Source organism: Nesoenas mayeri (genome assembly GCF_963082525.1).
Source record: "Nesoenas mayeri genome assembly, chromosome: 6".
Taxonomy (NCBI): Eukaryota; Metazoa; Chordata; class Aves; order Columbiformes; family Columbidae; genus Nesoenas; species Nesoenas mayeri.
The window spans coordinates 38,736,962-38,762,893 of record NC_137545.1 but is presented as its reverse complement, the minus strand read 5'-3'; the positions used below and the strand labels follow the sequence as shown (position 1 = coordinate 38,762,893).

The following is a 25,932-nucleotide window of genomic DNA, read 5'->3' as shown; positions in this document are numbered from 1 at the left end:
AAGAAGATTGTCAAGTATTAAACTAGGTGTAGATGTTCAACACTTGTACGCTACAGATAAGTGCTTATTTTAGGAAATATTTTTTCCGTGCCATTTCTAAAAAATACAGATCCTTTAGTGTATTGGATTTCAGACACTGACTGCATCTTTCTCAACCAAACAAGAGGAGTCTACTATTATCATCCTGACCGTGACCTCCCTATTATTCCCTTGTAATTCTAGAGAACATATTGCATTGGGAAAAATTACCCTCTTGAGGTTGTTTCAATCGCTCAAACTAAAATCACCTCTTTAGCTAAAAGAAATGAATTCAGCAACTGAAACAATTCACCTCAATCACTTATCTTTGCTGATATCTAATTCAAGGTTAAAAATAAGACTCTGTTTTATTCAAGTTTGAAAAAATTCAAGTTGAACTTCAGCTTTCCCGTAACCACTGGCAAGGAATACAAACGGGAACTGTGAGAAGTTCATACATTTTTAATGCATCGTAATGAAACCATTTGCTTGTCCTCAGATTACAACTGACTTTGGAGGACTGATTTGAAATGGAAGTGAAATAAGTGAGCGAGGGAATATGAGTCATGTTGGCTCCATCTTCATTACTGCAGGGAATCTGCAGTGAATTTGCAAGGTGTTCCTTGGGAAGTAAGGGAATTCTGGAAATAATAGGTGGAACTCGGGGTTATAGACAGAGAGCAAGCACTTGGTATGAATTCATGCTATGACAGTCAAACTGAGAAAAACAATAAAAAGCTACTTCCAGTTTATGTGAGATCTATACATATATTGCTACTTTGTTTGAAAAATTGAAGTATTTTCTGATTGTCCCTGCAGGAAACAATTTTTCATCCTCTCGGTCTTAATGATTAAAGAGAAATAAAATACTGGTTTAGGATGTACTATTTTAGGATGAAGCATCCAAGAAATGACTTGAAAAGTCACTAGCTTTTTTGTGTGTGTTTATTCATTATAGGACAAAAACTATCAGAAGACAACCCATTATTAATGGAGGGATCAATGTAGAAATCGGCAATCCATCATATAACATGTATGAGGTGGGCCATGATCACAGTGAAGGTGGTCTTTTAGCCTCAGATTTTACCGTAAATGCAGAAAAGGTAATTTTTTTCTTTTTCTAGTGGCAAAACAACTACTTATTTTATGTCTTACAAAGGTTTTGACTTTAAATGTAATTAATAGAAACATAAAAAATGGCATTTAGACTTAATGAATATAAAGGCAAATTAGATTTCATTAGAGAAAATGTCATGTATATGTTAACAGCTGTTGTGCAGTGTGATGCTTACTGATGGACATTTTTCCTAGTGCCTTCTTTTTAGCAAAACAGAGCTAGAACTAAACAACAGAATGAGTTTTTTGTCATAGACTCGTCTGCTTTAAGTTGCCAAATCGCAACAAGTCATTTTAGTCTAGTCACAAATACTGAATGGAAATACATTACTGCACAGTCTACTCTTTGAAGCATGAAAGAGTGTATGCATACATGTGGGGCTAACTCATTTCACATATGAAAACTTCCAAAAGCGTAAAGAATTGGGTGTTCTGTCTGGATAGATAGATTAAATGTCTACACAAAGCTAGTGAGTATTATCATTTTCTTGTAAAAGATGCTGTCGCTTCTGCAGCACCACTCGTCAGTGATTGAACTCCCCGAGTGATGTGACATGGGATGAGCGGGGTAATGCCACGATATCTTTCCTAGAGCTCCGTAATCAGACATACACCAAAGGGCAGCCATCACTCTGTGGCATTTCTGACAAAGCAATAACCGGATTACTCTGAGCTCTAGGAATGTCATCGCTGAATCGCGTAGTCAGTGGGCTGAATACAAGAGGTAAAGCTGAAAATGGAGTTACTCACTGGAGGAAGAGTAACTGAGCCAATGCTTATTGTGAAGTCTGGCTCTAATCCTTAATGGAAAAATGACTTTAAAATGCTGGATTTGATTCTCTTATTGAATACAAGAATTTTTCTTGCTGAAGAATACCTCTAAGTAGATTTTTTTTAATTGTGGATCATTCTAAAATAATGTTTTTAGTCAGCGCACTGTTTATTTAACAGTGGTGATAAGTGCATGTGGAAAATGCTTATTAGCACAGAAACTAAAATTTTTTGTTTATACAGGCCAGATACATAGGGGGAGGGCCCACTGCATTCAAGCTTCCCCACACAGCTCCATCAATCTACCTAAACTCTGACTTGAAAGGACCACTATCAACAGGGGTGAGAAATGACGATTCAAATCCATTTCATTCCACCACAGCCCCTTTCTGAAGAAAGTTTGTCTGTCATTTTAGAATAGAGGCATTTTTTTCTGTTTGCTTTTAATTTTGTTTTTGTTTATTTTTGGTTTTTGTCTTTTACTGGCAAGAAGAATGACAGTAAATAATACATTTTCTATTTGGAATAAAGGGTCCCTCTCTGCATACAAAATTTCATCTGTACCCATTATGGTGACATGATCTAAAACTGCAACTGTGTCTTTGCAAAGGAATGCAAAACCAGTAAGCAATATGATGCTTTTCTATAGTATTATATAAGCGTAGGGTAGTATTCACAGCCATATATCTTGATTTATTTGCAATTTATATGTATTTACAGTCATTTAATGAAGTTTATCAAACTGAAAGAAGTTCCCAAGTAAATGGAAACAAGTCCTTTTATTAATGAACTATTCCTCTTAATATTTGCAATGCATTATTTGCTTGTTTGGCTTTCGATCCATTTTGATCATAAAATAGTTACTTTTAAAACATCAGATTTTGACTCCAATTTAGCATGATGTTTGCAAACATTAAAATTTAAAGTGTTAAAAAGGGACATCACATATGACATTCATTTCATGTGCCTCAGTATATATATTCATTTTTTGTGCCGTTTGCATTGTTGCATTATTGTAATACATTGTATTTGGAAGTTTAACAATTTGTATAGGGTATAATATTTCTGATGGAGCACAAAACCATGGATCAGGAAAGGTAGAATATATGCCCATCTCTGACATTAACTCTTTCTGTTATTCAAGTCACTCCAGTTACTTTCTGTACATCACTGTACTGCATTATACTATCAGTACCCACTCCAAGAGGTATAAATGAGGCAGAGCCTACTATTTTATATAATTTAGATAACGCCAGAAGGCACCATGTAGCTGCCAAATGTCTCTGTTCTGTTGTGATTATCATCCTTAATAATGATGGTCAATGAAATAAAAAGTCCTGTCAATTGAAATAGAACTAAATTTCTGTTCTCCTAAATTTCTGATTACCATCATTATGACAAATGCAAAGACAGACAGTTTGCTTTCATAAATTACTACTGCAGTCGATTGCATATTTATGTTATGTTAATATAGAAAAGTAGCTGCTTCTTTCTTATTTTTTTAAATAAATGTGACCTTTTTCTGCCTTCATTCCAGAAAAGTATGAAACGCCAGGCAGTCACTTTGTTGTGTGCACTAGATGGAATAGGCAGCTTTTAACTAACTAAATGAATAGCTGCCGTAGCCAGCCTAAGGAAAATCTGAATCCTGGGCTAAGAAAAGGTATTGATCAACAGGGAAAGCAAGAACTAAGATCCTAGACATCTTTTATTCCTTGTTACACAGGGCGTACTCAGGGTATTTGCAAGTAAAGAAAATCTACCTTTTTCTGGTTTGGGTAATTTAAAGTTGAACTACTTCTTAGATACACCAGACTAATTAATTTACCTATTTTATAACTTACTGGTGTTCCACTCATAATTTCTGTAAGGAAGGGGAAGATTTTGACCCTGAGGTTCCCTTTCCAATTATTATAGTTAAAAAGCTGAACGTCTAGTTGGATAGCAAAGGTCTTCTAGGAGATAATAAAGGTACAAAGTCTAAATGCATTATTGGAGGTGTTTACATGACAACTCTTGGAGAGTGCTTCATCCTCAGCATGAGTGATAGGAGAGTAAGTTTTCATCCATCTTACACATCGGTCTCTGCTGTCAGTCTCAGGAGATTTCTCATATACTAAAGTGATTTGCAGAATTAAAAATGGACTTGTCCTGTACTGAAGTACCACTCATTTCAGTAGATTTTTTTAGTACAGTCAAAACTACCAAAATTGTTGAGAAAATACTTCTCAATTTGTAACTACTATGATATATTAAGAGTTTTGCTGGTTTATGATTAAAGTTTAATTTACATAACAAAAGTATTGAATTTTTGGTCAAATCATGTTGTATATTTGGGCCACAGAATTCGAAAACATGGTCAGCTATTGATGGGATGCTGATGTCTTAGAACAGGTAATATATGGAAACTGTTGGTTGCAGTTTTCTACTGTTAAATTTGTCACATGGTCTCACAGTGCACCTTCCCTATAAACTTCTTCATACCTATTCTGAAATCTTCCAGTGTAATAAGGTGGACAAGTCAACTTCAGAGACATTTTTCAAGGTTTTTATTTTAATTGTCATCATTGTTTTTATGGTTTTAATATCATAAAATGCTGCATGTCACATCATTGATTATTTTAATAGCATGTCTCATCATGAATTTAATTTTTAACTAAATAATTAACTCATTATCAGGTTTGCAGAAACACAGGTATCTATTTAGTGTGTCCAATTATATTTTATGTGTCCTTGTTCTTGCTTCAGCAAAACCATTTCCATTTCCATAAACGTTTATTTTGGTTCAGTCCAAGTGATCTAATGTATGCTTAATTTCTCTGCAGCCAACAAATTACGCCAATCCAGTATATGCAAAGTTATACATGGATGGACAAATCTGTCGAAACTCCTTAGCAAGTGTTGATGAAAGAAGAGAACTCCTTCCAAAGAAAATAGATATTGGGATAAGGGAGACTGTGGCATAATCTGCTGTTACCTTTTATACTCTGTATAAATGTATAAAATATAAGGATTACTTTTCTATGTACCAACAGTATTATAATTGTTTTGGCATCAGCATTACCTCTGTTTTTTGTTTAGTTGATTGTTTTCTGGGTTTTTCTTTTGCTGATGACTTTTGACTGACCATTTGTAAGGTATTTTTATGAAAAAGAAACTGCACTACGGTACAATTTAAAACAATGCTGCTGAAATAACACACCTTTAAATTTGTTAAAATTGCAAACAGCATATTCGTTTGTAGCGTGAAAATGAGCAATCTATTTTCTATGAACTTTTTTGGTTCTACTTAATCAATGAAGATGGTATCTGCACTTTTTCATTATGTAGTCTGGAAGCTGTAGTACAGTGTGTAATTTTGTTTATTTTAAATGGTGAAAGAATGATTGAATGGTCTACTCTCTTCTTTGTGCCCATTAGAATTTCTCTTCAGATCCTGATGAAGCTAGATAACTTTTCACAAACATAACTTGCTTTTAAATTAGCTTTAGGTTGCCAAGAAGTAAACGAGACTATAGAAATGAAACATCTAATGATCTGCATGAACACAATGATTATGTTTCAGAAATTCAGTGACTGTACATGATATACTAAACATATATACCATGTAAACAAGCTTTGTATTTATTAAAACCTTATAGAACATAGTAACAATATATCTTGGAAGCTGAAACCTTACTTGCTGTGGGACAAAGCATATGAACTCCAACAGTCGTGTAGGACAGTAGCCACCCTAGAGCACAAGAGGGCATTGCCTACACATGCATTATGTGTTTATTTACTTAATCACATGCATTACTCATGGATTAATAATTCCCCAACACATACCGAGCAGTAGGGAGAAAAACAAACCCCAAACTTTAAGCACATGCAGATGATCACAGCATCCAGTTTTGACAATCACAACAAGGTCATACCTGTCCTGAGATACTGAAGAACAGAAAACACAGCAGTTTCTTTAAACGCAGGTGAAGTGTGATATTGCTGAGGTAAAACGTAACCAAATTGCATATTAGTGAAATCTTACCTAAGCCCGCGTTTCAGTATTCTGGGTTAAATATCAAAATCCAATTGTCGAAAGTGAAAAGCATCAGTATCAGTTTCCAGCACTTGCTCTGACCTTCTCTGCTTTCTGTTGTTGCTAAGAGGAAAAATCTGACTCACCTTTTTTTAATTTTGATGGAAATAAAGAATATAATTTCTTTCAGGTTTGAACTGAATCGAAATATTTTATACATAACTTTAAAGGCACAAAAGACTTATTCACACATATACTGTGGAGGACTCTTCCTTCCTCTGCTAGACATGACTGACTTTTAGCTGTCATAATATATTATCCTAACAGATTAAATATGTTTGTGGTTGCTCTTTATTCCCTTTGTACAAGCATTACAAAAATAACTGCTGTTTTATAAAAGGTTTTTGTTGTACTATTGTGCATGCATACTACCTATTTCTAAACTTTGCCATATTGGGGCCTTTATACAACTCCTGATTTCTGTAATACTAGTGCAATTTTGCTTGAACAATGTTATGCATATCATAAACTTTTTCAGGTTCTTGTTTAAGTACATTTTTTTAAATTGAACAGTATTTTTCATTTTGGTTATAATAGTCATTTTGCCTATGTTTCTACAATGAAGTGTTAAATACTTTATAAAAAAATTGTTGACTGTTTTATTTAAATGAAAATCTACATACTTAATTCAGTGTGTTGACTAATTTTTAAATTTAACTTATAAAATGAAAACTAAAGAGCAAATGGAAGGGAAAGAACATTGTACAAATGGCTAAATTCCTTTTCTTAGTGACAGTTTTTGCTTTTTATACAACTACTATTCAGATGTTTTTGCAGCTCTGCACATGTTTGGATAACTTAGGTGTATAGCTGTATATTATGTCAATAGATTTTTTTAAATGATTTTATTTTCTATAAAAATACTGAATTAAATAGTTTCGTACCATACAGCTATGATGCCACAGGTTCTGCCTTTATTCTGCTGACATCATCAGAGATGGATTTGGCCCTCAATTTTTTCATTATTCTAGGTGTTATGAGGCATACGTAGTTGGTCTTTTCAGAAACGTCATTTGTTTTTTGGCAGAACTTAATGTTAACTAGTGGGTATAAACCTAATATGAGTTTGAAATCATGAACTCTTATAAGGGCTTGATGAAATTTACTTATTGTGATGTCTCATGTTTCCCTTCAGTGAGACATTTTTCTTTAATTTACACTTGCTGAAGGATAAATTACTTTTTTTTTTAAAAAAATGAATTTATTGTTATAGAAATACATAGTTGATGTCAATGGAGCCATTAGATATTAGGTATTAGATCAGAATCTGGTCTTAAGTTTATAGGCAGAGTTTTGATGCAGCTATTGAGCTCTACCACTGCCATGCCTTAAAGATGTTTAAATTACACATTGGTGTAATAATTCCCGGTGGATTTTGTTTCTCTGTTTTCCAGTTTACCAAGGTTCTCCATAGGAACTGTTTCTCCCTATCTTTTAACAGCCCCAGAATCCCCAGGCTCTGTTGCTGTGCAAAACACATGGGGAGCTGAAGGGTGAAAGATTGAGAACCTGATCAGTAACCGATACGTGCATCCTCATAGCTTTAGTAAAACAAGTTTGGGCAGGAAATTCTATAGATATAAGAAACAACAAAAATTTTTAACTTTCTACATTCCTACAACCTTCTTCCTGTTATTAGTGCTACAGATTTATGTGTGTTTTGAGTTGACATAAGCTTAGAAGAAAAGGATTTGGATAAATGTGCCTGTATAACTGATTAAAATATCTGTCTCTTCAGGGTATAATTGCAAGGGTTTTTGTGGTTGCTTTCCTGGAGATACTAATGACATTTCATGTGAAATGCTAGTACTGCATTATTTCACTGAATTCATCAGGGTAAAATTTTTCTTCCATAGTACTAATAATTTTTCTTAGCAAAGTGAAGCAGTTTGTGGGTTCCATAAATATCAGGTATTAATATTATTCGGGGAAATTGAACTTCTGATAAATCTAACCATGAAATACACTTTTTACTCTTAAGCGAAGGAGTGGTTCCAGGTTCCTGGGTGACCATGATACAGCTCTATGTATATTTTTTTACTTTCATTACCCACGTTTTCATTCAACAGAAAAGAAGAAAATACATGTGAGCATGAAGGGTGACATGATGTGCTCTGTCATGAAGTAGGTTCTCTAATTATTTGCTGAATGCAGAGGCTATACACAAAACATATGGGGGGAAAAAAGAAAAAGCGCAGCATTTTTGTCCAACTTTATGGAACCGTGTCTAATGGATCTTTCTTTCCACAGAGGCTGGACTGTTTTTTTTACCCAGTGGAGTCTCTGCCTTGTGATGGGCCCCTTGTTCTATGCAAGAGTTTGCATAAATGCTAAATAAGTACAACAATAGTTTAAAATGCTGAAATGAGATGGATGATGCTCTTGCTGCTTTGATTGGTTGTTCCACACAACTAAGATTGCCAACATGAATATAGTCCTGTTGATAAACACACTAGGAAGAACAGTTGAGAATAATTTTGTTTGCTCATTTTCAAGACAGTCACTGCGTTCAGTGTTTGCAGAAGGAAAGCTCTGTAGTGGAATGCCTTTTAAACTTCTAAGTTTGTTTTCTGTCAGTGAAATTGTGGAGAAGGTTCTAATATAACAGTAATTATTTTCTTTTTTATCGAACTCGTAATGACCAGAATTGGTGTGGTCACATATGTAAGAATCGTAAACGCATTTCAGAAAATTCGTTTCACATAGAAGTGCATAATGTATCAGAATATAAAAGTGCCTTCTCATGCATCCCCCTTTTTGGAGAATGAGAAGATGATAAAGGAAAGACATTTCAATGATCATAAAAGGTCCTCAAGGTAATCAGCCTTAAAACCAGACATTTTTCATGTGGAAGAAGCAGACCAACACTGAATCTTGTTTGTCTAGCCCTGGGCATCTCTGCAAAGATATTGAGACATTTGGAATTTTTCAGGTCTTAGCTGGGTAGAAGTATGGCTGTCAGAGAAAATGGTGATTTAGCGTCTTAGTTCTCTAATTTATCATGCTTGCCATCTCCACGTGTGTGAAATACAGATCTGATGAAAATAAGAGTTTCTAATTTAGTGCCTGTATTGTAAGATGACAAAAAGGAGCGGAGAAGCATAAAGCATCTTTTTGCTTTCCTATGCCAGCTGCACATCACATAGAGCATGTTGTGATTCTTGTGACCTCTGACAGTGGTCTTCAAAGTCGCCCTTGAATAGAGGGAACTGTCTGCTCTGTTGCCGCTAGAGGCTGTTAAATGGGTTTTTCCTGGAAAAAAGATAATGATGCTACTACCTCTAGTACTGCTACTAAACCTAATAATGATCCATTTTTTTTTTTTGGGGGGGGGGGAAGGTACTTTTAAAATATCAAGGTATATACACGTACACAATATGTATAATATCAGAACTGACATAGTTCCTCTGAGTAAAATGTCATTTTCACAGGTGAGTAAAAAAGGAAGGTCTGAAAGTGCCATGGAAACTCAAGGGATATATTAAGACAGGGTAACTGTTAATCTCTTTTAAAGTGAGTGTTCAACATGGAGGAAAAAAATCTGAATCTTAAATAAACAAATCTGATCATTGCAAGAGTTGGCACCTCCAGATATTTCAGAAAAAAAAAGACTCTGTAGTAGAATGTTTTCTCCCTTGTGTTTTATGTTGGTAACGCCCAAGCAGCAATCTTGTGTCACAAAAGTAGGGGTTTGATGATTTGTAGAAGATTACCAGGATGAGATAAGCACATGCAGATTCACAGCAGTGCTGGCTGAAGAGATGGCCTGCTCCAGAGACCAGTGTCCAGCCACCCGAACAGCTCAAGCGGTTGGGAAGGGATTGCACTTGAGCCTTGGGGGAATGGATTTCCATTTGCATCGACAAACCCAGATGTGCTGGTGTCCAAATCTGGTGACCTGTGTCTCGGTCCTCATGCCCCAGTGGTGGACGTTGTCATCCACAGCCTTTCTTTCATGGTGCTCAGAAAGAACCAAGCGTCCGTACCTCTGACTGAGCTGTCAGCTCAGCGGCTGGTTCCTGGCTAATTGACCGTCTGTGGGCTTGTGTGTCAGACTCGAGCAAAATGTTGCTGTTCTTGTGATGGTTAGAAGAGCAGCTTGGAGCTCTCTTCACACTTGCAATGGGTTTTACTCCAACCAGAGGTGGGAAGGGATGCTGCTGCTTTTGAGAGGCTGCTCTTCCCTTTCGTGCAGGTGAGCAGCTTGCACCTTGCCCTGAGGGACTCATAACAATATGTGAAATGCTGGTTTTCTTCTGGGACTTGTTTGTATGTAATTTGCATCACCATCCTGTTTTTCACTGCCAAGGAGCAGGGTACAGAAAACATTTAGTAAAAGAGAAGAAGGTTTACTTCCATTTGCTTTCATGAGATCTTAAAAAAATACATTGAAAGCTTAGACGTGTCCCTATGGATACTGTGGCTCCAGTGTTTGCATATAGACATTCTTCCCATGTGAGTGTACATATAGGCAAACCACCTTTAAGAAGAGCAGTGCCAGGTATATGACCTTTTGTTCCAGAGAGGAATTATGTTGTTGTTCGGATGCAATGAGTGTGTCCCATCCTGTGTTGTGCTGGAGCAAGTCTCTAAAGTGGTTTTCTGCCTGCGTATCTGAGGAGATCTTGATGATTTAATGGAGAGAGTTTTACCTGTGATACCACGGTGATCGCTGTTGTGTGGTGTCTGACAGCAGCATGCTGATAACTCAGTTTAAGTGGCCTCTAAGGTTGGCAAATGGCATTACATGGGTCATAGGTGGCCCTTTTTTACAGTGATACATCGTTCCTGGTGACTCGCCTGAGTCCTGAATTTCAAACAGTAGTTACCCATGTTGGCAAGCGTGAATCGCAGCAAATATACTAAAATCATACACTGACACCGTAAGAGCTTAGAATGAAAAGAAAAACTTATTTGTTGATGCTGAAGCCTGGGTCTTTTACAAGCTTTGGTGTTAGTTGTGTAGCTGACGTCCTTGTGCAGAACTTGCTGCAATATAGTCAGCAAAGCTCATCTCCTGTGGGAGCCAGATCCCGTAACACACGGGAATTAACCAAATATTCCAGAAGCTCTGAAAAAGGTGGGAGATAGTAGCTCAATAGCAGTTTGATTGCTGGCCAACAGAAATTCTGTGCGCTTGGTGAAATGCAATATGAAAAATAAGTATTTTGTAAGTCAGGTGCTTCAAACTTGCAGAAGTATAGCAGCTAGAGCCACATTGGTAATTTGAGCTGACAGAGGTCCACAACCAAGTTTCTTTTGAAAAGGAAAAGCAAGCAATGTGAAAAATGCTCAAGTAATGTTCCTACATGGTGCAGGAGGGTCTTTTTGTGCAGGCTTGTAAATGCTCTGCTTTAAAACTCTGATTGTATTTGCAGCTTTTCATAGTAGGAGGAAAGTAGCACCCAGTTAGTGTTAAGATGGCCAGTGCATCCTCCTCTGATCAGAACCAACTTGTTGAAATAGCATAAGGTATGAAAGTGTGCAGTGTTGCACTGCTGTCCTTATTGCATGAGTCACAATATTCCAATTATAAAACCTTGATAGTTACTTGAACTTCTTTTGTATAGTAAGACTATACCAGGGTGCTTTGTACAGATTAATGGGAGTTGCTGTGCAGTAAAAGCCTGTGGGCTGGTGTGCAGCCCGTGCTTCCCCTGGTTGGAGATCCCACGGCCTCTCAACTGGCTGTGATGAGCTACTGAGGTTCAAAAACCTGTGTCTACCCTGTAGGGTTTTGTAGTTCAATAGGCAGTCTGAAAAGAGGACTGTCAGGAAAAGAGAGTGACCTTATTCAGGTTTTGTCTGTGTGTGATTGGGTTCATACATTGTACTGCCTTGATGTCTCTTATCTGACACTTGTCAGAAGATGTTAAGTCTTTGTTAGAGATGTGTGATGAATTTCTGCATACATTTAGCTATTGTAATCATCTTGAAATTCCTGAAGTTCTAATAGTTCATTGACCTGAAGAGTATTTTAATGTAACTCATTCTACAATTCTAGCTTTAATTCATTTTTTCAGTTTGTTTCCTATATTGCAGAATCAGATATCTTTTTTCCCTATTCCTAATGAACGTGAATAGTATGAAACATAATAAAACGGCTAATTTGAGACTGCTATTATATATACTACCAAAGCTGTGTCTGACAGTATTAGCTTGTCTTTTTTTCTGCTTAAAATTAAAACATTAATGTAGCTTTCAGTGATAGGTACTAAAACATCTTTATAAATATTTGAAAAGATGCTGTTCACTGAACTGTGCAAGACAGGAGGCTGACCTCACACAACTAATTAATTATCACAATCAGAGGAACTCCAGACAAAGTACCCTCTCCAGCAATTTGAAAGCTAATTAACAGTCATGTCTCGTAAAAGTCACTTGACTTCCAATTATGATTAAATATGCAAGGTCACGGGGACACAGCAAGTGGAAGAGCTGAAAGCAATCCTCTCATATTGTGGCGACAGCTAAAAAGTAATGTCATGCGCTGAAGGACTGTGCAAGAAACACAGATCTTGGGTCGTCATGTCCCCTTCTGCCATGTGAAGGACCAATGGGGACGCCACCACCACCAGTGTTTCTGGCCCCATTTCTGTAGACCAGCAAAATGCTTAACTTGTTATTTCCAAAACTGAATCATGCTGTTGTCCATAGACAGTTGTCCATAGACCTAATGAAAATATTGTCCACCCAGTTTTAAGAACATCTGTCAAACTATATGACTGCTCTCATCATGAGTTTACTGTAAAATTAATAAGTGTTAAAGGATTGAAAAGCATTTCTTGTCAGTGAATAGTCCTAATTAATCACATTTGACTAGACAATAGTGCCCTTTATTAAGCAAAATCAAAATTGAAACCAAGAATGTCACACCACTTTTAAGAGACTATAATCAGTAGGACAAACCCCTTTTTTCATCCTAAGAAGTTCGTACATCCATTGGCATTTATGTCTACTGCTAAGAGTATTTTAAAATATGAATAACAAATTTTAATATTTGAAAATAACTTGTTTTTCTTCTTCATGTCTTATAAACTTTAAATAGAAAAATCGAAAAATATTTTAATGAAGGTATAAAATATTTTAGGTTAACAAGCACGTTAACACTAAATGAAATGGCAAAACATTGACCATAATGACAGTGTAATCAAAAAGCAGCAATTATATTGCCTGTTTAAATAGCATATCCAATAAATACAGTATGATGGCCTGAATCTTGTCACATATTACTGTATCACATCATGGACATCATTATTATCAGAACAATTGTTTCAGTCTAACAAAGAGAAAAATGTTGAGGTCAGTGACCCCGCACTCGTCGTCACTCCAGTGTGGTTAATTGCTATCGCAGCAGCCAGGAACGAGCAATAACCTGCGAACACTGAAACTCCATTAAGATGCTGCATCAAATGTGTTTATTTATACAACGCAATGTAAAATGCAGAAGTTCACTGAAGAGGACACTTCACACTGAGATGTGCTCCGTGACTCTCCAAAGGGGAGGGAGTAGGAAGCGTTACCCTTCGCTGGGACAAGGAGCAGTTAATTAGTCCATCAGGAAAGGAGACGGCTCTTGACCTAATAAGGCAACAGTTGTGTCTCCGAGGAAGTGAAATGATGCGCTGCTTAATTAAGAACACCACCTACGCAATCTTATAAGAGCAAGTTTCAGAGAGCAAGATTAAATCTGGGACAAGCCTGTGGGGGACTTGCAAAATATGCTTGGCTACATGAAAAAGTGTTGTTCACCGAGAAGAGGCTGTCTCCAAAGGAGCCACTTCAGAGGTGTGCAAAGGGATGGAGACTCTAGGAGGTGCATGGAAGGCTACATGCAAGTTACCTAAAATTAAAAGAGGACAAAGAATGAGACTATGTTTTTTGGGTTTCGTTCATTTGCAACTACATGGTCTATTTTGAATGTCAATGTTACGAAGAAACACTTCTGCTCAGATTCTCCCTTTGCTGGCTGGAGCTTTGAGGGAGGTCAACACAGAAGGTAACAACGAGGCACTTCACACAGGAAGGTATGGCAAAACTGTGAATTGGACCATTCATACCTCTTAACTGTTGCCTTGGCTTCACACAGTATCCTTGAGAGGATCCACAGAACAACCAAATGAACCTCCACTGGTGACACGTGAGCCCTGTGAAGAGGCTCAATGCACACATCAAGAGACGACAAAGTCTCCGCCACTTTGCTGGCAATACAGAAGGTTTCACCAGCAGGCTGAGCAATACTGAGGAACGCACTTGAACCCTAAAGACCTCCAAGGGCTCTCGTTACAATGATTTTGTGATGTGCCACTTTCTGTGCAAGGATTGCAATCAGAACTTGTAGTGATGGGCTACACAAGGGAGGCTGAGTCCAGAGCTGGGTGTCCTGGATTCTGCTGCTTGCAGATCGAAAATACTCACAGCATGCCAGTGCAGCAAGTGGAAAGAGTTAATCCCCAGTATTTGCCTATTTACTAACCTGTTTTGGGTAACTCTGTAGTCTATTTCAATTTCATTGGACTATTTAAACACAAAAAGGAGTCCAGCCAGTCAATCATGTTATATATCACATATATTAAAATAATTGGATGAGATTCATTTAATTCTTGTTTTCAGCTCTTTTAGAGAGTACGTTTATCGAAGGTCTATAGGACTCAGTGACCAGCAGCATCTATATTTGCTGAATTATTTTCAACCTTTCTGATTGATTATCCAACGTATTCAAATGCCTTTCCAATTCTTTGTCTTTTTAGGGTTTTTTACTTCCAGCTTTCTATGAAGCAGTTCACTGGCAGGTTGAAAAATATCAGGGAAATTAACTGGATTTCCATGGATACAGATAATATGAAATAGAGTTCTTTGTACTGAACCGTTCTTTTTATTTGTACTTATTGTATTTTTAGAGTTTGAGTTACAATTTAAAAACTTGTGAGTCTTTTTGCAAGATTTGAATGACAGAAAGAGTCACACTCATTACAGATGACAGCATCCCTGTAGACAGCACTGAGGGAGGGAACTATTTAATTAAGAATAACAAATGCAGAATCACGGAGCATGAGAGAACCTCGAGGGGCTACCTTGCCTCTCCGTGTTTTCCAAATAGCATCAGCTGTAGCTAAAACAGCCTCTATAGACATCTCACAAGTGTTTTTGAAGAGTGACAACGATGTCCTTAAACAACCAATTCCAGCACTTGCTGTCCTTGTTTTGTTTATTTTTTTGGTGATGCACACATCTCAATTTCTGTTGCTGAAGTTTAAAGCTGCCCGTCCTATCCATCATGGACAAACCATCTTTCTTTCTCCAGCCTTTAAGAAAGTGAAGATTTGAAATGAAGCAGAGGAGGTGAACTTGTTGTGGTGTGCACATCTCAGTCCTGCTCCACATCTCATGAGCACGGAGGAGCCCGCTGGAACAGCATCTCCAACCAGACTATGGTTGGCAGCATGAAGACCAGAAGTGTCATTCACTGCAGCTCATGGACCATCTGAAGATGTCCATGAGCGGCATGGGACTCACGGAGTCACTTTCCTTCCTGTCTCCTCCTTACTGCAGTCCAAACGAACACAGAACTCTAAACTGTCACTTCTTTGCTTATAAATCTTACTCTTGAAATGAAGACAAGCATTGATCCCTTGCTGATGCTAGGCACAATCTCTAAGAAAATAATCCTCAAACAGAGGTGGCACTGTGAGCAAATATCTTTGTATTTTGGCAGATTGAAAAAAAAGGCTATATCCATATCTGAAAAAAGCAAGAGGTAATTCCTCTGCAAAGCTCTGGACATCAGAGAATCACGTAGACAGTATCTAATATATCTAATTTCATTCTTTCTATAGCTTTAAAAACAATTCTTGGTTCTGGAAATAATTCCTAATCATATCTGTCACAGAAACCTCTCAGCCTCGTTAGCTTCAGGGATGGTCTCTGCTGACGCCCCTGTCCTGCCTTGTTCCACGGTAGCAGCCTGACCCTATTGAAGCATCAGGTCAGTAACGCAGATAATCAATCAGTAATGCCAATAGTGCAATGAAACTCCTAAGTGTCATAAATTGGAATACCAACCCTATGAAATTTTAGAGTATCTTGAGCAGGGTTGCTGAAGGAAGGGCATAGCTAAGCTGTGAGACTGGAATGGGTCATTGATAAATACCAATGGCCTTGCAAAGTTCTTACTACAAGGAACTGCTTAAGGGGCCATTTGATCAGAGTCTACAGAACCATCCATGAGACAGAATAGAGGACTACAGACAAGCGTGGAATCCATGGGATTAATTTAGAATCAGATGAGTGAAATTTGATGATGTTCAGGATAGAATTGTATTTTTGTTTAGTTCTGAGGTTTTGTTTTCAATCAGTGAGGATATTTACCATTTAATAAAATTACTGAGGATCTCACCAGACATCTTTAAATCAAAACTTGTTTGTTTTTTTTTTTTCTAAACAGATAATTCTGTAATTCAGACAAGATTTAATTAAAGTAGGTCTTATGTTATATATGTTATATTTAGGGGTCATGTTGTTAAGGCCATGGGGACTGTGATTCTGTGGGCTTAATACAAAAGTAGTTAGTACATGGTTGGAAACTTCCTGAGAGGTGCAGCATTCATCACACACCCTCCCGCCGCACCAAACACCAGTAAAGTTCACTTTCATGTTTTATTTAAAAACAATACCATTTTATTTTCTACAATAAAAACTACAGTAGTAAGCTGCAAGTCACATATTTTACACATGTAACATACTGCGCTTAATGGGCACAACGTTTTTCAACCTTATTTTAAATGAAGAGCCACAAGTACGTGTGTGATTAAGTTGGCTGATGATACTCATCAGCAAGAAAGCAATGATGTGCTCCATTTGTAGTTCCTGACATGAGAGAGTCCATTAATAGTTTAGCACTAACGACTGATGGCAAGAACTACAATGGTAGATCCACCAACAGAGAACCGAGGAACACCGCTATGAATGGAGGTACGTACCCAGGTCCCACCTCTACGTGCACTTTGGTTCCAAATCATGGGTTTCCCCTTCAGCTGCCACCTCCCTCTGCTACAATTAAGCCAAGAGATGAAAGAAAAGGAAAGCATCATTAAAGCCCATGCTGATGTAGATTATTTTGGTGGGGATACATAGTTAGGGAGCGATCTGTGGTATTTACTGAGCACACTGGGGCTGCTCGTGGTGGGAAGTCAACAAATACCCCAGGGGTTTGCTGTGCCACTGAACTGTGCTTAGAGATGTATTTTGGAACTGGCTGAATGCTGTTAACCTTCAGGAAATAAAAAATAGTGTTGTATTCGTACCATTAACAACAACAAGAAGTGGTTTTATTACCTTTACGGTACAACTGATAATGACTGAATTTTTCAGCAGCTTCAGAGACTCAGGATATAGGGTAGCTGGAATAAAGGCCTTTTTTTTTCTTTAACAGGCAGAGATTTTCTCTGGATGATGGTTCAAATAGCTAGTGTCTTGTCATGTTCCCAGGTCTCCTAGTGAGGTGTAGGGTTTTTGTTGTTTGGGGTTCCCCTCACTCGCCCCCTCAGCATTTCGACACACACGCTCTCTGCTAACAAGAGGATTTCAGAGACCAGAAAAGGAGGCAGGAGAAGTGAACATGGGTGTGCAGAGCAACCCCAGAAAGGACCCAAGCACACGTTCCCTTCATGAAGGTTGGAAAATGCTTCTGTGTAAATGCTACAGCTGTGTAAAGCATTAGGTCTTCATGTAATCGCAACAATCACGCTTTTTCTCTCCAGCTGGTTTTAGAGGCTCTTAACTTGCACTCCAGTCCCCTCCTCTCCCTCTTTGCCCTCAGCACCACACTCACTGTTTCCTGCCCACAAGGAATTGAAATTCTGCCATTTCTCTTCCCAATCCCTTTTGCATTTGCTCTTGTTTCTACTTTGTGCATCGGACGTGAGCCACAAAGGACAGCTGGCTCGGCTGAACGGGCTATCTGTGTGTTTTGTGTAAGGATACATATTTGCTTTGAGGTGATTAGGGGATCATGACAACCTCAGAAAGTACTGTAGTCCCTGAAAAGTTATATTTCTAAAGAATACGTAGGAAAATTGAAGTTTACTGTAATAACAGCATCTTGCATTTTCGTTTTCATTGTTATGATTTCACATAAATTGTTTATTTCCATTGAAAATACTATCTGGCCTAACCTACAGCAGTCTTGCAAAGCAAAGTGCTCCATTATCCTGCCTTTTCTCCTGCAATTTCAGTTTTGAATGCTGTTAAGCATTCTCTGTGTGCATTCTGCACACCAGGCTGGGGGAACTCAGCAGCGATCACCACGGCGATGGACCCGCTTTGCTCAATCCTGCTCACGGTGCTGCTTACCTTCAAATCGGAGTATCAAAATGCACTTCGGTAAGTATTTCTTGTGTCATTATGAGACATGGTGGCACTCACCTTTTAAGGTATTTTTTAGGAATATTTGGGGCTATCATGCCAAAGAAACACATGGATGACTTCTGAAGTCTAGGCAAATTCTGGGTTTTCATAGCCTGGTCTCGCATAATTACATTTCTAATAGGAAATGGATATGTGCATAACCTGCTTTTTATGAGTACTCTGAATTCCGAGTTTGCCAAGAACTGAGCAGTTATTATGATATAAGTAACATGTATTCAGTGTACATAAACGCAGCTGTTTGTGGTGCTTTCCTTAGACTACAGCAAAGAAAAATGCCACCCATAGGACTGAACAGCTTTGCTCATAAAACATGATGTGTCAAATTTTAATCTAGTCTACTTAACTATTTTATCAACATGCACTGAGGTGATTATATCGGTTTCTCTATGCTCTAGGATTTAAATCCTGTCTCTAGATGTTTCATATGTGAGCTTGGAGTTCACCATCTAGTGTGCGTGAGAATGCACAGCAGAAATTAAAGACTGCTCAAAATTCTGTGTAGCAAATCCGCTTCTTAATGATAGAAATTTTATTTTTAGGTTCACTGTGCAGTCAGGGCACAACCACAGGGTTGGTTTTTTATGTGAATCAAGTTTACTGCTGCAGGTAGCAGTGTACTTCTCACTAAAGCATCAATCTGCAGGCTGAAACCCTTGTAAGAACACACAATACTGCTATTGAGAGTACTCAAGTGAAAAAATTGAAAAACTATGTATTTTAAAGTGCTTGTAAAACCTGTTGCCCTATGATTTGCTGTTATGAACACGCATCTTGTTTGCTTTCATTTTTCAAAAACAATAATAATAATGTCATTGTAATGAACATTATTTGGACACTGCTGATGGGCATCTCGATGTGAAATGATACTCATAGGCCAAAAGCCAAAAAAGAGAGTGGGTCTCTTATCACCCTGCTAGAGCAGCACCATCTTCTCCACAAAGCCAGGAGAAAAACTTGTTTTTCCCGTGCTTGTATACGTTGGGACTCCCTGTGATTTAATGCTGCAAGTAACAGTTTGGTCAATCCCACTCCTTTGTGCATTGATGGAGCTTTTTGCTGTCCCATAATTAGTGTTATCCAAAGGGGAGAGACTGGCAGTAGCGCATCTCCCCAAGTACAGGTTTGACTTGGGCAGGAGCGCTCCTATACATACACCAAAATTTCAACAGAATTTCAAAGTGATTCACACTCTCCCTGCTTTCCCATCTTCTTCATTCTCAGTAGTGTATTTTATACATTCAAAGTCTATTCAGAATATTTTCACTAGGAAAACACATTGAAGTAAAGTGGATGCCTAGATTTAACAAAGACTACAATACCTAGGGTATATTGCTGGAAGAAGGAGAAGTCTACTTCTTGAGAGACAGAGAGAATTCAATTAATTTGAATTACATCACTTACCACTATATTCATGGATCCAAATTCAATTCTCTTTGACATACCTTTAAAAAAATCTGTTGTTATGAAAGTAAAGAGCAGCTTCATTACTAAAACTCATTTTGAGTTGCTTTTTTCTCTACTTTTAAGTTCCGTACAGATGTGCCAGGTAGCCCTGCTTGGTTCCCAAGCCCGGAGAGCTTGGGCTGTTCGCTGAGAGCAGCACAACATCATTAAAACTGTGTCACTTCCTTTCTACTCATCCTGCCTCTTTGCTCCTCCTGGAACAACAAGATGGTTTTTGTCATCCTTCAGCAATCCAGATCCTATACAAATAGTAATGTTTTATATATATTACCCAGTCATGAGGGTGATCAGCTTTGTCAATTAGCCGTCTATCTAGCAACTTCTCTCGTCTTTGCCATCAATAGTCTGACGCCAGTATGCAGTTTGCATTGCATGTATTATGTTATGTTGTTATGTTATATATTTGCATTTCTCAGCTGATATTTTGAATAGAAGTTCTCTCACGTGATTTCTTACAATGCTTACCATGTAGATACAGCTGGGAAACAGGACATTGTCACTTAGAAAGAAAATGCATAAAGAAAATTTCACCCTTTTTTGTCTGATCTGTGTGTCCTATCCATGCAAATATTCTATAAGTGTGGGAGTCCCAATGAGCAATATAAACTATGCTCACAAAATCTGGGCTACTGGTGTTAAAGTGCCATTGGCTGTGGCATAGCAGACTATAGACCAAAGGCACAGCAGGTGGCACTCTCTCATAGAGGGTTAATTATGGTTAATGAACCCAGTGAGGTGGAAAGTAAAAATTCACCCATTACCAGCGTTAGTTCTCGGTGGCCCCAGTCAACTGTTCAATAAAACTATTTGCTGAGGAATAAAGGCTGCAGGGGGCGGCTGTTAAGGGCTGGGTATTGTGAAATGCATATAATGCTCCTCTTGCTTTTCTATTGTTCTTTGTCTATAAACCCAAGCTGGGGTAAGGCACTTTGCTGTTGTGTATCCAGATTATCACACAGCACATCTGGCTGTTGCTGAGGGCGAGGGCTGAAAGCTCTGAACTACAAAAGCCAGATGCTCTAAGAATGAGGCTCTGCACTCCCAAAATCTTTTTCTTTTCAGCTCTGGTATGGTTTTTCTCTGTCTATAAAACAATAGGATTGTTTGTGAAATGAAAGAGGAAAAGCCAAACAACTGCAAGGAAATGAATGCCCGTTTCAAACCCCTTTTCCCTGCTTTCAGATGCTCGCATGTGCTCCACACACCAGCCACCTCCCAACCTCCCCCATGCCCATGGCCACCCTTGCCAAGGCCTCGCTGCGGTGATAATTTATTTGCCCGTGCACTCGAAGCTCCTGGTTTGGGAAAGGTAAGCTGAACAAACCTTCCTATTTGGAGCAATAATACCTGTGACTCTGAGGTGTACTTACAGCAAATATCTCCTGTGCCAATTTAAAAGCCCCAGCCCACGCTGTTTAATCAACTGCGAAAGCTGTTTATTGCTTTCTATACATGAGTGTCTCAACGCCGCGCTTTAATTAACTGCATCAGGCTTGGCTGTCATTCGACACAGGTTTTATTGGAATAGATATTAAATCCCATCTTTCATAACTGTGTCTTGAACACATCTGTACTGAACTCTTAAGTAATAATTTGTTTCTGTCACCTGTCTTTTATTCATTTCGCATTTGCTCACAGGCATCCTCATTAAAGTCCATCACAGCTTTCTCACACGGCGATTGTTCCCATCTCCTCGGCCAGGGTGAGGGAAGCTCTGGCTTAAACTTCTCTGCTTCTATTCTGGAGAGCATGCCTGGGGCCAAGCTGCACAAAACCAAGCTTCTTCTGGGGTTACTGTACCTGTCTGAAAGTCCTCACGTGCAGGGAAGCTCCCCACAGTGATACCCATGATTGCTGCACAACCCTGAGGGCTTGCACATTTTTGGAAGTCTGTCTAAGTCTTGCAAAGCCATTTCTTCCTCCTCGCCTTGCCTGGAGGTCTATAGCCATGTTCTCTGCTCCTTTCTCCCTTCCATCCATGGTGCGGGTGCATCACTGGAGCGTATAAGAAGCCTCAGCATCCCAGACAAGAGTGCCTTTTCCCTCTTGGCCACCTCAGGGCTCCTCTTCCTGCCACTGCTATGTCCTCCCAGCAGCGTTTCATCACACACCATATCAGTTTTCTGCCTTTCCAAACTGATTTAACCAACCGCTTACCCACCAGCACAACATTTGATATTCCTCTTTATAAACATTAGGTTAGGGCTTTCTGATTTTACTCTTGTGGATCCTTGGGGAGTTTTCGGAAGGGAAGAGGGTGTATTTCTCTGTTGCTTTAACTGGGGTTTTCAGAAGCAGCTAGAAAACTTGAGGTGACATATCTGAGTCACTTTCCTCTTCCCCAGCCTTGTCCTGAGGACAGGCGGTACTCTCTGAAGTCAGATGGTAGGTCGTAAGGAGAATATTTAATGTGCAGAAATGTATATTCCTATGCATTCCTATATATCCTACCACTGTTGTAATTGTACTTGAAGTGTTCCCATCATTTTTTGTTTTTTTCAGGAGATGCTATGAGACTCGTCATTCCATAAAATTATATTTCTTGATGAAGCTGGTTTGAACTACCGTGAAAGTGTCATGCATTTATATTTAATATTTAATCATTGCTACTTTCTGAGGCCTTTAGGGAATTATTTAAGTATTCCTGTGATGTCTACTGGGAAGTTAGTTACTATTGCTTGTAATATGAAAAACAACAACAACAAAAAAATCAGTCTTTCCTTTTTGTCTTTATTATTCTAGAAGCGACCAAAACCACATAGCTGGTGACTGTCTGTGCTGAGGAGCCATAATACCAGAGTGCTCCTAAGAGTTCACCTAGAAAGATGGTCGAGAAGCTGTCAAAATGGCTCATTTATTGAGGAGACAAACTACTTGTGGGAAATCCTTGCCACTAAATGGCTTCCTGTAAAATCCTAATGGCAGATGTGTGGTGTGCAGCCTTACTCCAAGGGGTACACATCCTACAGCAGGGTTCAGATATATTTTGAGGCAACACATTAATGCCAATGGGAGCATAGGGATGATACATTTCATATCCTTTCTGAAAAAAAAGAATGCCTAGCCTAGGTGCAGGCTACTATTGAGAAAGCAGATTTTTTTTTTTTCCTTCTTTATATTAATATAGGATGTTTGTCCTCTGTTCCAGAGAAAGCAGAGCAAAATTTGTAGGTACCACCTATAACACCCTCATGGAGATGCAGCCATCACCACTACCTGCCATCCCTTCACACAGTCTTCACTCGACAGGTGTGTACCAAGGAAAAATAATAGCTCTGAATGTTGTCCTCACTCTCACAGCTGAAATACATCGGTTTTGTGAGCTCTTCCTCCCTTGCCAGCATACACCATGTTTTCTTCCCCCAGGCTTACGCTTCACTAATGCTATCAATAACATTCTCCTTCTTCCATATATATATATATTTTTTTTTTTTTTTCACTTTTTCTGCTGCTTTCCTGGTATCTTGTGAGCACTTGCTCCATATTCACCTCCCTTCACCCCCAGCTTCCTTCTCCAGCCCAAGCACACTATAAAACCTGTATAACCAGTAGCTCCCCACCATATTCCCAAATGCATCTGGGATCTAAGGGTGCTGAGTAGTGTTGCTGTGGAGGCTGGCTCTGCCCTGGATGCTGCCTTTGCCCTTCTTGCCCCCAGCTTTGTCTCAAGAGCGGTTCCTCAAGGCCACCCTTGCACCCTCCGTGGGGACTGCGCCAGGGAAAAGGTCAGCAAGGAATGGGAAACCACCTCCTCCTCCAGCCATGGCATCCCTTCATTTGTCCATTCTGTGCTTCATCCGACAGCAGGAAGCTCTTAAAAGTCCAAAAGAGAAATGTCTCCATTGAAAAAAGGGTAGAGTTCAGTTGTTAATGGAAGAAGCTCATCTCTCCATCAGCTGGAAAGTGCACAGAGAGATGTAGCGACTCTTCTTGAAGGTAAAGGTGGAGGGAAGTGATGCTTCATTTCCATAAAATTGTGCCTATTTCCCAGTTGGGTGAGGTTTGTCACACACATATCTTGGCAGTGGTCATCGGAGTACAGGGTGCGCTGCCATCAAAGCTCACCTGTGCCAATGGCATTATGTTCAAAGCCACTTTTGCCTTCCTACCCTGACTTCTACCTTCATTCCTACTCACCCTACAAGTCCTACCCAGGTGGAAAGAGCCAGCTGTGAGTCCAAATCTGAGTGTTTCGCTCTATATTCAGCAACTTTGGTGTAAGATGTAAATGTCCTTTTGTTGCACAACGCAGCATATTAAGCAGCACCAAGCACTGTAAAAGCTCAAAATTCACTTTGATCTAATCCCTCAACAAAAATAGGTCCCTACCTGCATGGATAACTCTCTCTTTAATCCTGTATGGGGCTAGAACCCAGATCTGTCCTACCTCTTGCAGCGTGGATGGAGGTGAGTTGCCCCATGCCAAACTGCATTGCCCACCTTGCGTGCCCACGTTTTGGCAAGGCTGTCACATTTCACTGGTGGGGACACACCAAGCCATGGAGCAGGTTATCAGTTTTTCAAAGCAGGAGATGGTGGATGGAGGCCAGAAATCTCACAAAACCATTTGCTGCCGTCTGGGCTGGGCCCGTTTCTCCTCACCCAGCAGCGCTGGCCGGTGCCTCAGCTCAGCCTCTCCATGCTGCTGCTGTGCTGCTATTTTTGGGGGGGGGTGTGCAGTTATTTCAGTTCTCTTTCTGCATCAGCCCAGCTGGAGACATAAGATAATATCAAAAATAATTAAGCACTGCTCACAATACAGCTCCTGCTCCAAGACATCTTCAAGGGGAGGTGTGCAAATGGGAGACTCGAGTGTCAGAAAGCTGACAGCCGAGGCGGACTCGAGAAGAATTATAGGCATTCAACAAACATTAAAAGGACAATAACACATTGGCTTATGGCTATTTATTTTTTATGAGTGACTTTGGCAGCATTTTGTTTGAAGTTTTGATGGCCATATGTTTTCCAGGGAGGCACAGCGCTGTTTGTAAACTGTGCTATAATTGAAATTGAATTTTTATGAAATCTATGTGAAATATGATAACACATTAAAATACTCTCCTTTGGAGAGTTTCCTCATTGATTTTTGTTGCATTAAATCTGTTTACACATCAAAGGAAAATATTGCATTCTGCCCGTCTTCATTTCAGTCACATCCTTCCTTTTGTTTCCCAGGGACTACACATGGCAAAGCAAAATCCCCTCTGTTCAGAGCTCTTCCAGCACTCACACTTCTTTTGGTGAAATGATGCTTTATGCTATAACTGGTCTTCTTTTTCCCATCTGCTTAGCAAACTAGGAGCTTTACGATGTCTTTTTCTTCCTTCAGCTTTTTGGCAATTCAACTATATCTATATGCTGGGACCAATCCTACCCTATTGAAAATATATGGGATTTGATAGCTGACTTCACTAGGATCAGACCAGCCTGCAGAGGTATCTGCTGTGGACAAAAGTCTGTAGCTGGAGTACGCACAGTCACGGCTCAGTTCACTTCAGAGGAGCTGTGCTGATTTATCTGAGCATCTGTCCCTGGAAGTTTTTTTTGTTAGAGCAGAAAACATTTTAAATTCAACCAGCATATTTTATCTCAGGCTTCTCAGATGTTGCTGTAAAAAAAAAAAAAAAAAAAGAGTTTTCTTTAATATTTGTGTGTGAAAATGCCATTTTGTATATATGTGTGTGCGTCGATCTATTTTGTATGCTCTTGAAAAGTGTGTGCAAAGAACAGAAATGTTGTGGGTGAAGGGAAAGCATCAGCTTATTTCTAGCCTGGCACTAAGGAAAGACTTGCAGAGTGAATCCATCTTAATGACCAAACTAAAATGGAAAGTATTCTTAGGACCGATAACCAGATCCATGAAGATAAACCTGCCCTTGCTTTACTCACAAAGCTCCTTGTCAGAGCATCAGCGCCTCGATAAGGCTGGTTGTATTATCCAGCCCAGGTTGTACGTGTGAGGAGCTGGGACAAAGGCCTGTTTCAGACACAAAGGAAATGATCTATTTGGATGTTTTTCTCTGTCACTGTAGGAATAATAACTAAATGCTATCACTAGG

The 25,932-nt window shown here is 39.1% G+C and overlaps 1 protein-coding gene across 1 annotated transcript in view; it reads left to right on the top strand.

Moving 5' to 3' along the window:
• The window catches only part of LRP1B (LDL receptor related protein 1B), a gene marked incomplete at both ends in the record, with an annotated part of 678,833 nt that extends 673,962 nt beyond the window's left edge, over positions 1-4,871 (top strand). The window contains 3 exons of the mRNA XM_080346793.1: positions 977-1,121; positions 2,149-2,247; positions 4,731-4,871. Coding sequence (XP_080202919.1) covers positions 977-1,121; positions 2,149-2,247; positions 4,731-4,871 — 385 coding nt within the window. The remainder of the gene's footprint in view (positions 1-976; positions 1,122-2,148; positions 2,248-4,730) is intronic.
• Between the last annotated feature and the right edge of the window lie 21,061 nt (positions 4,872-25,932).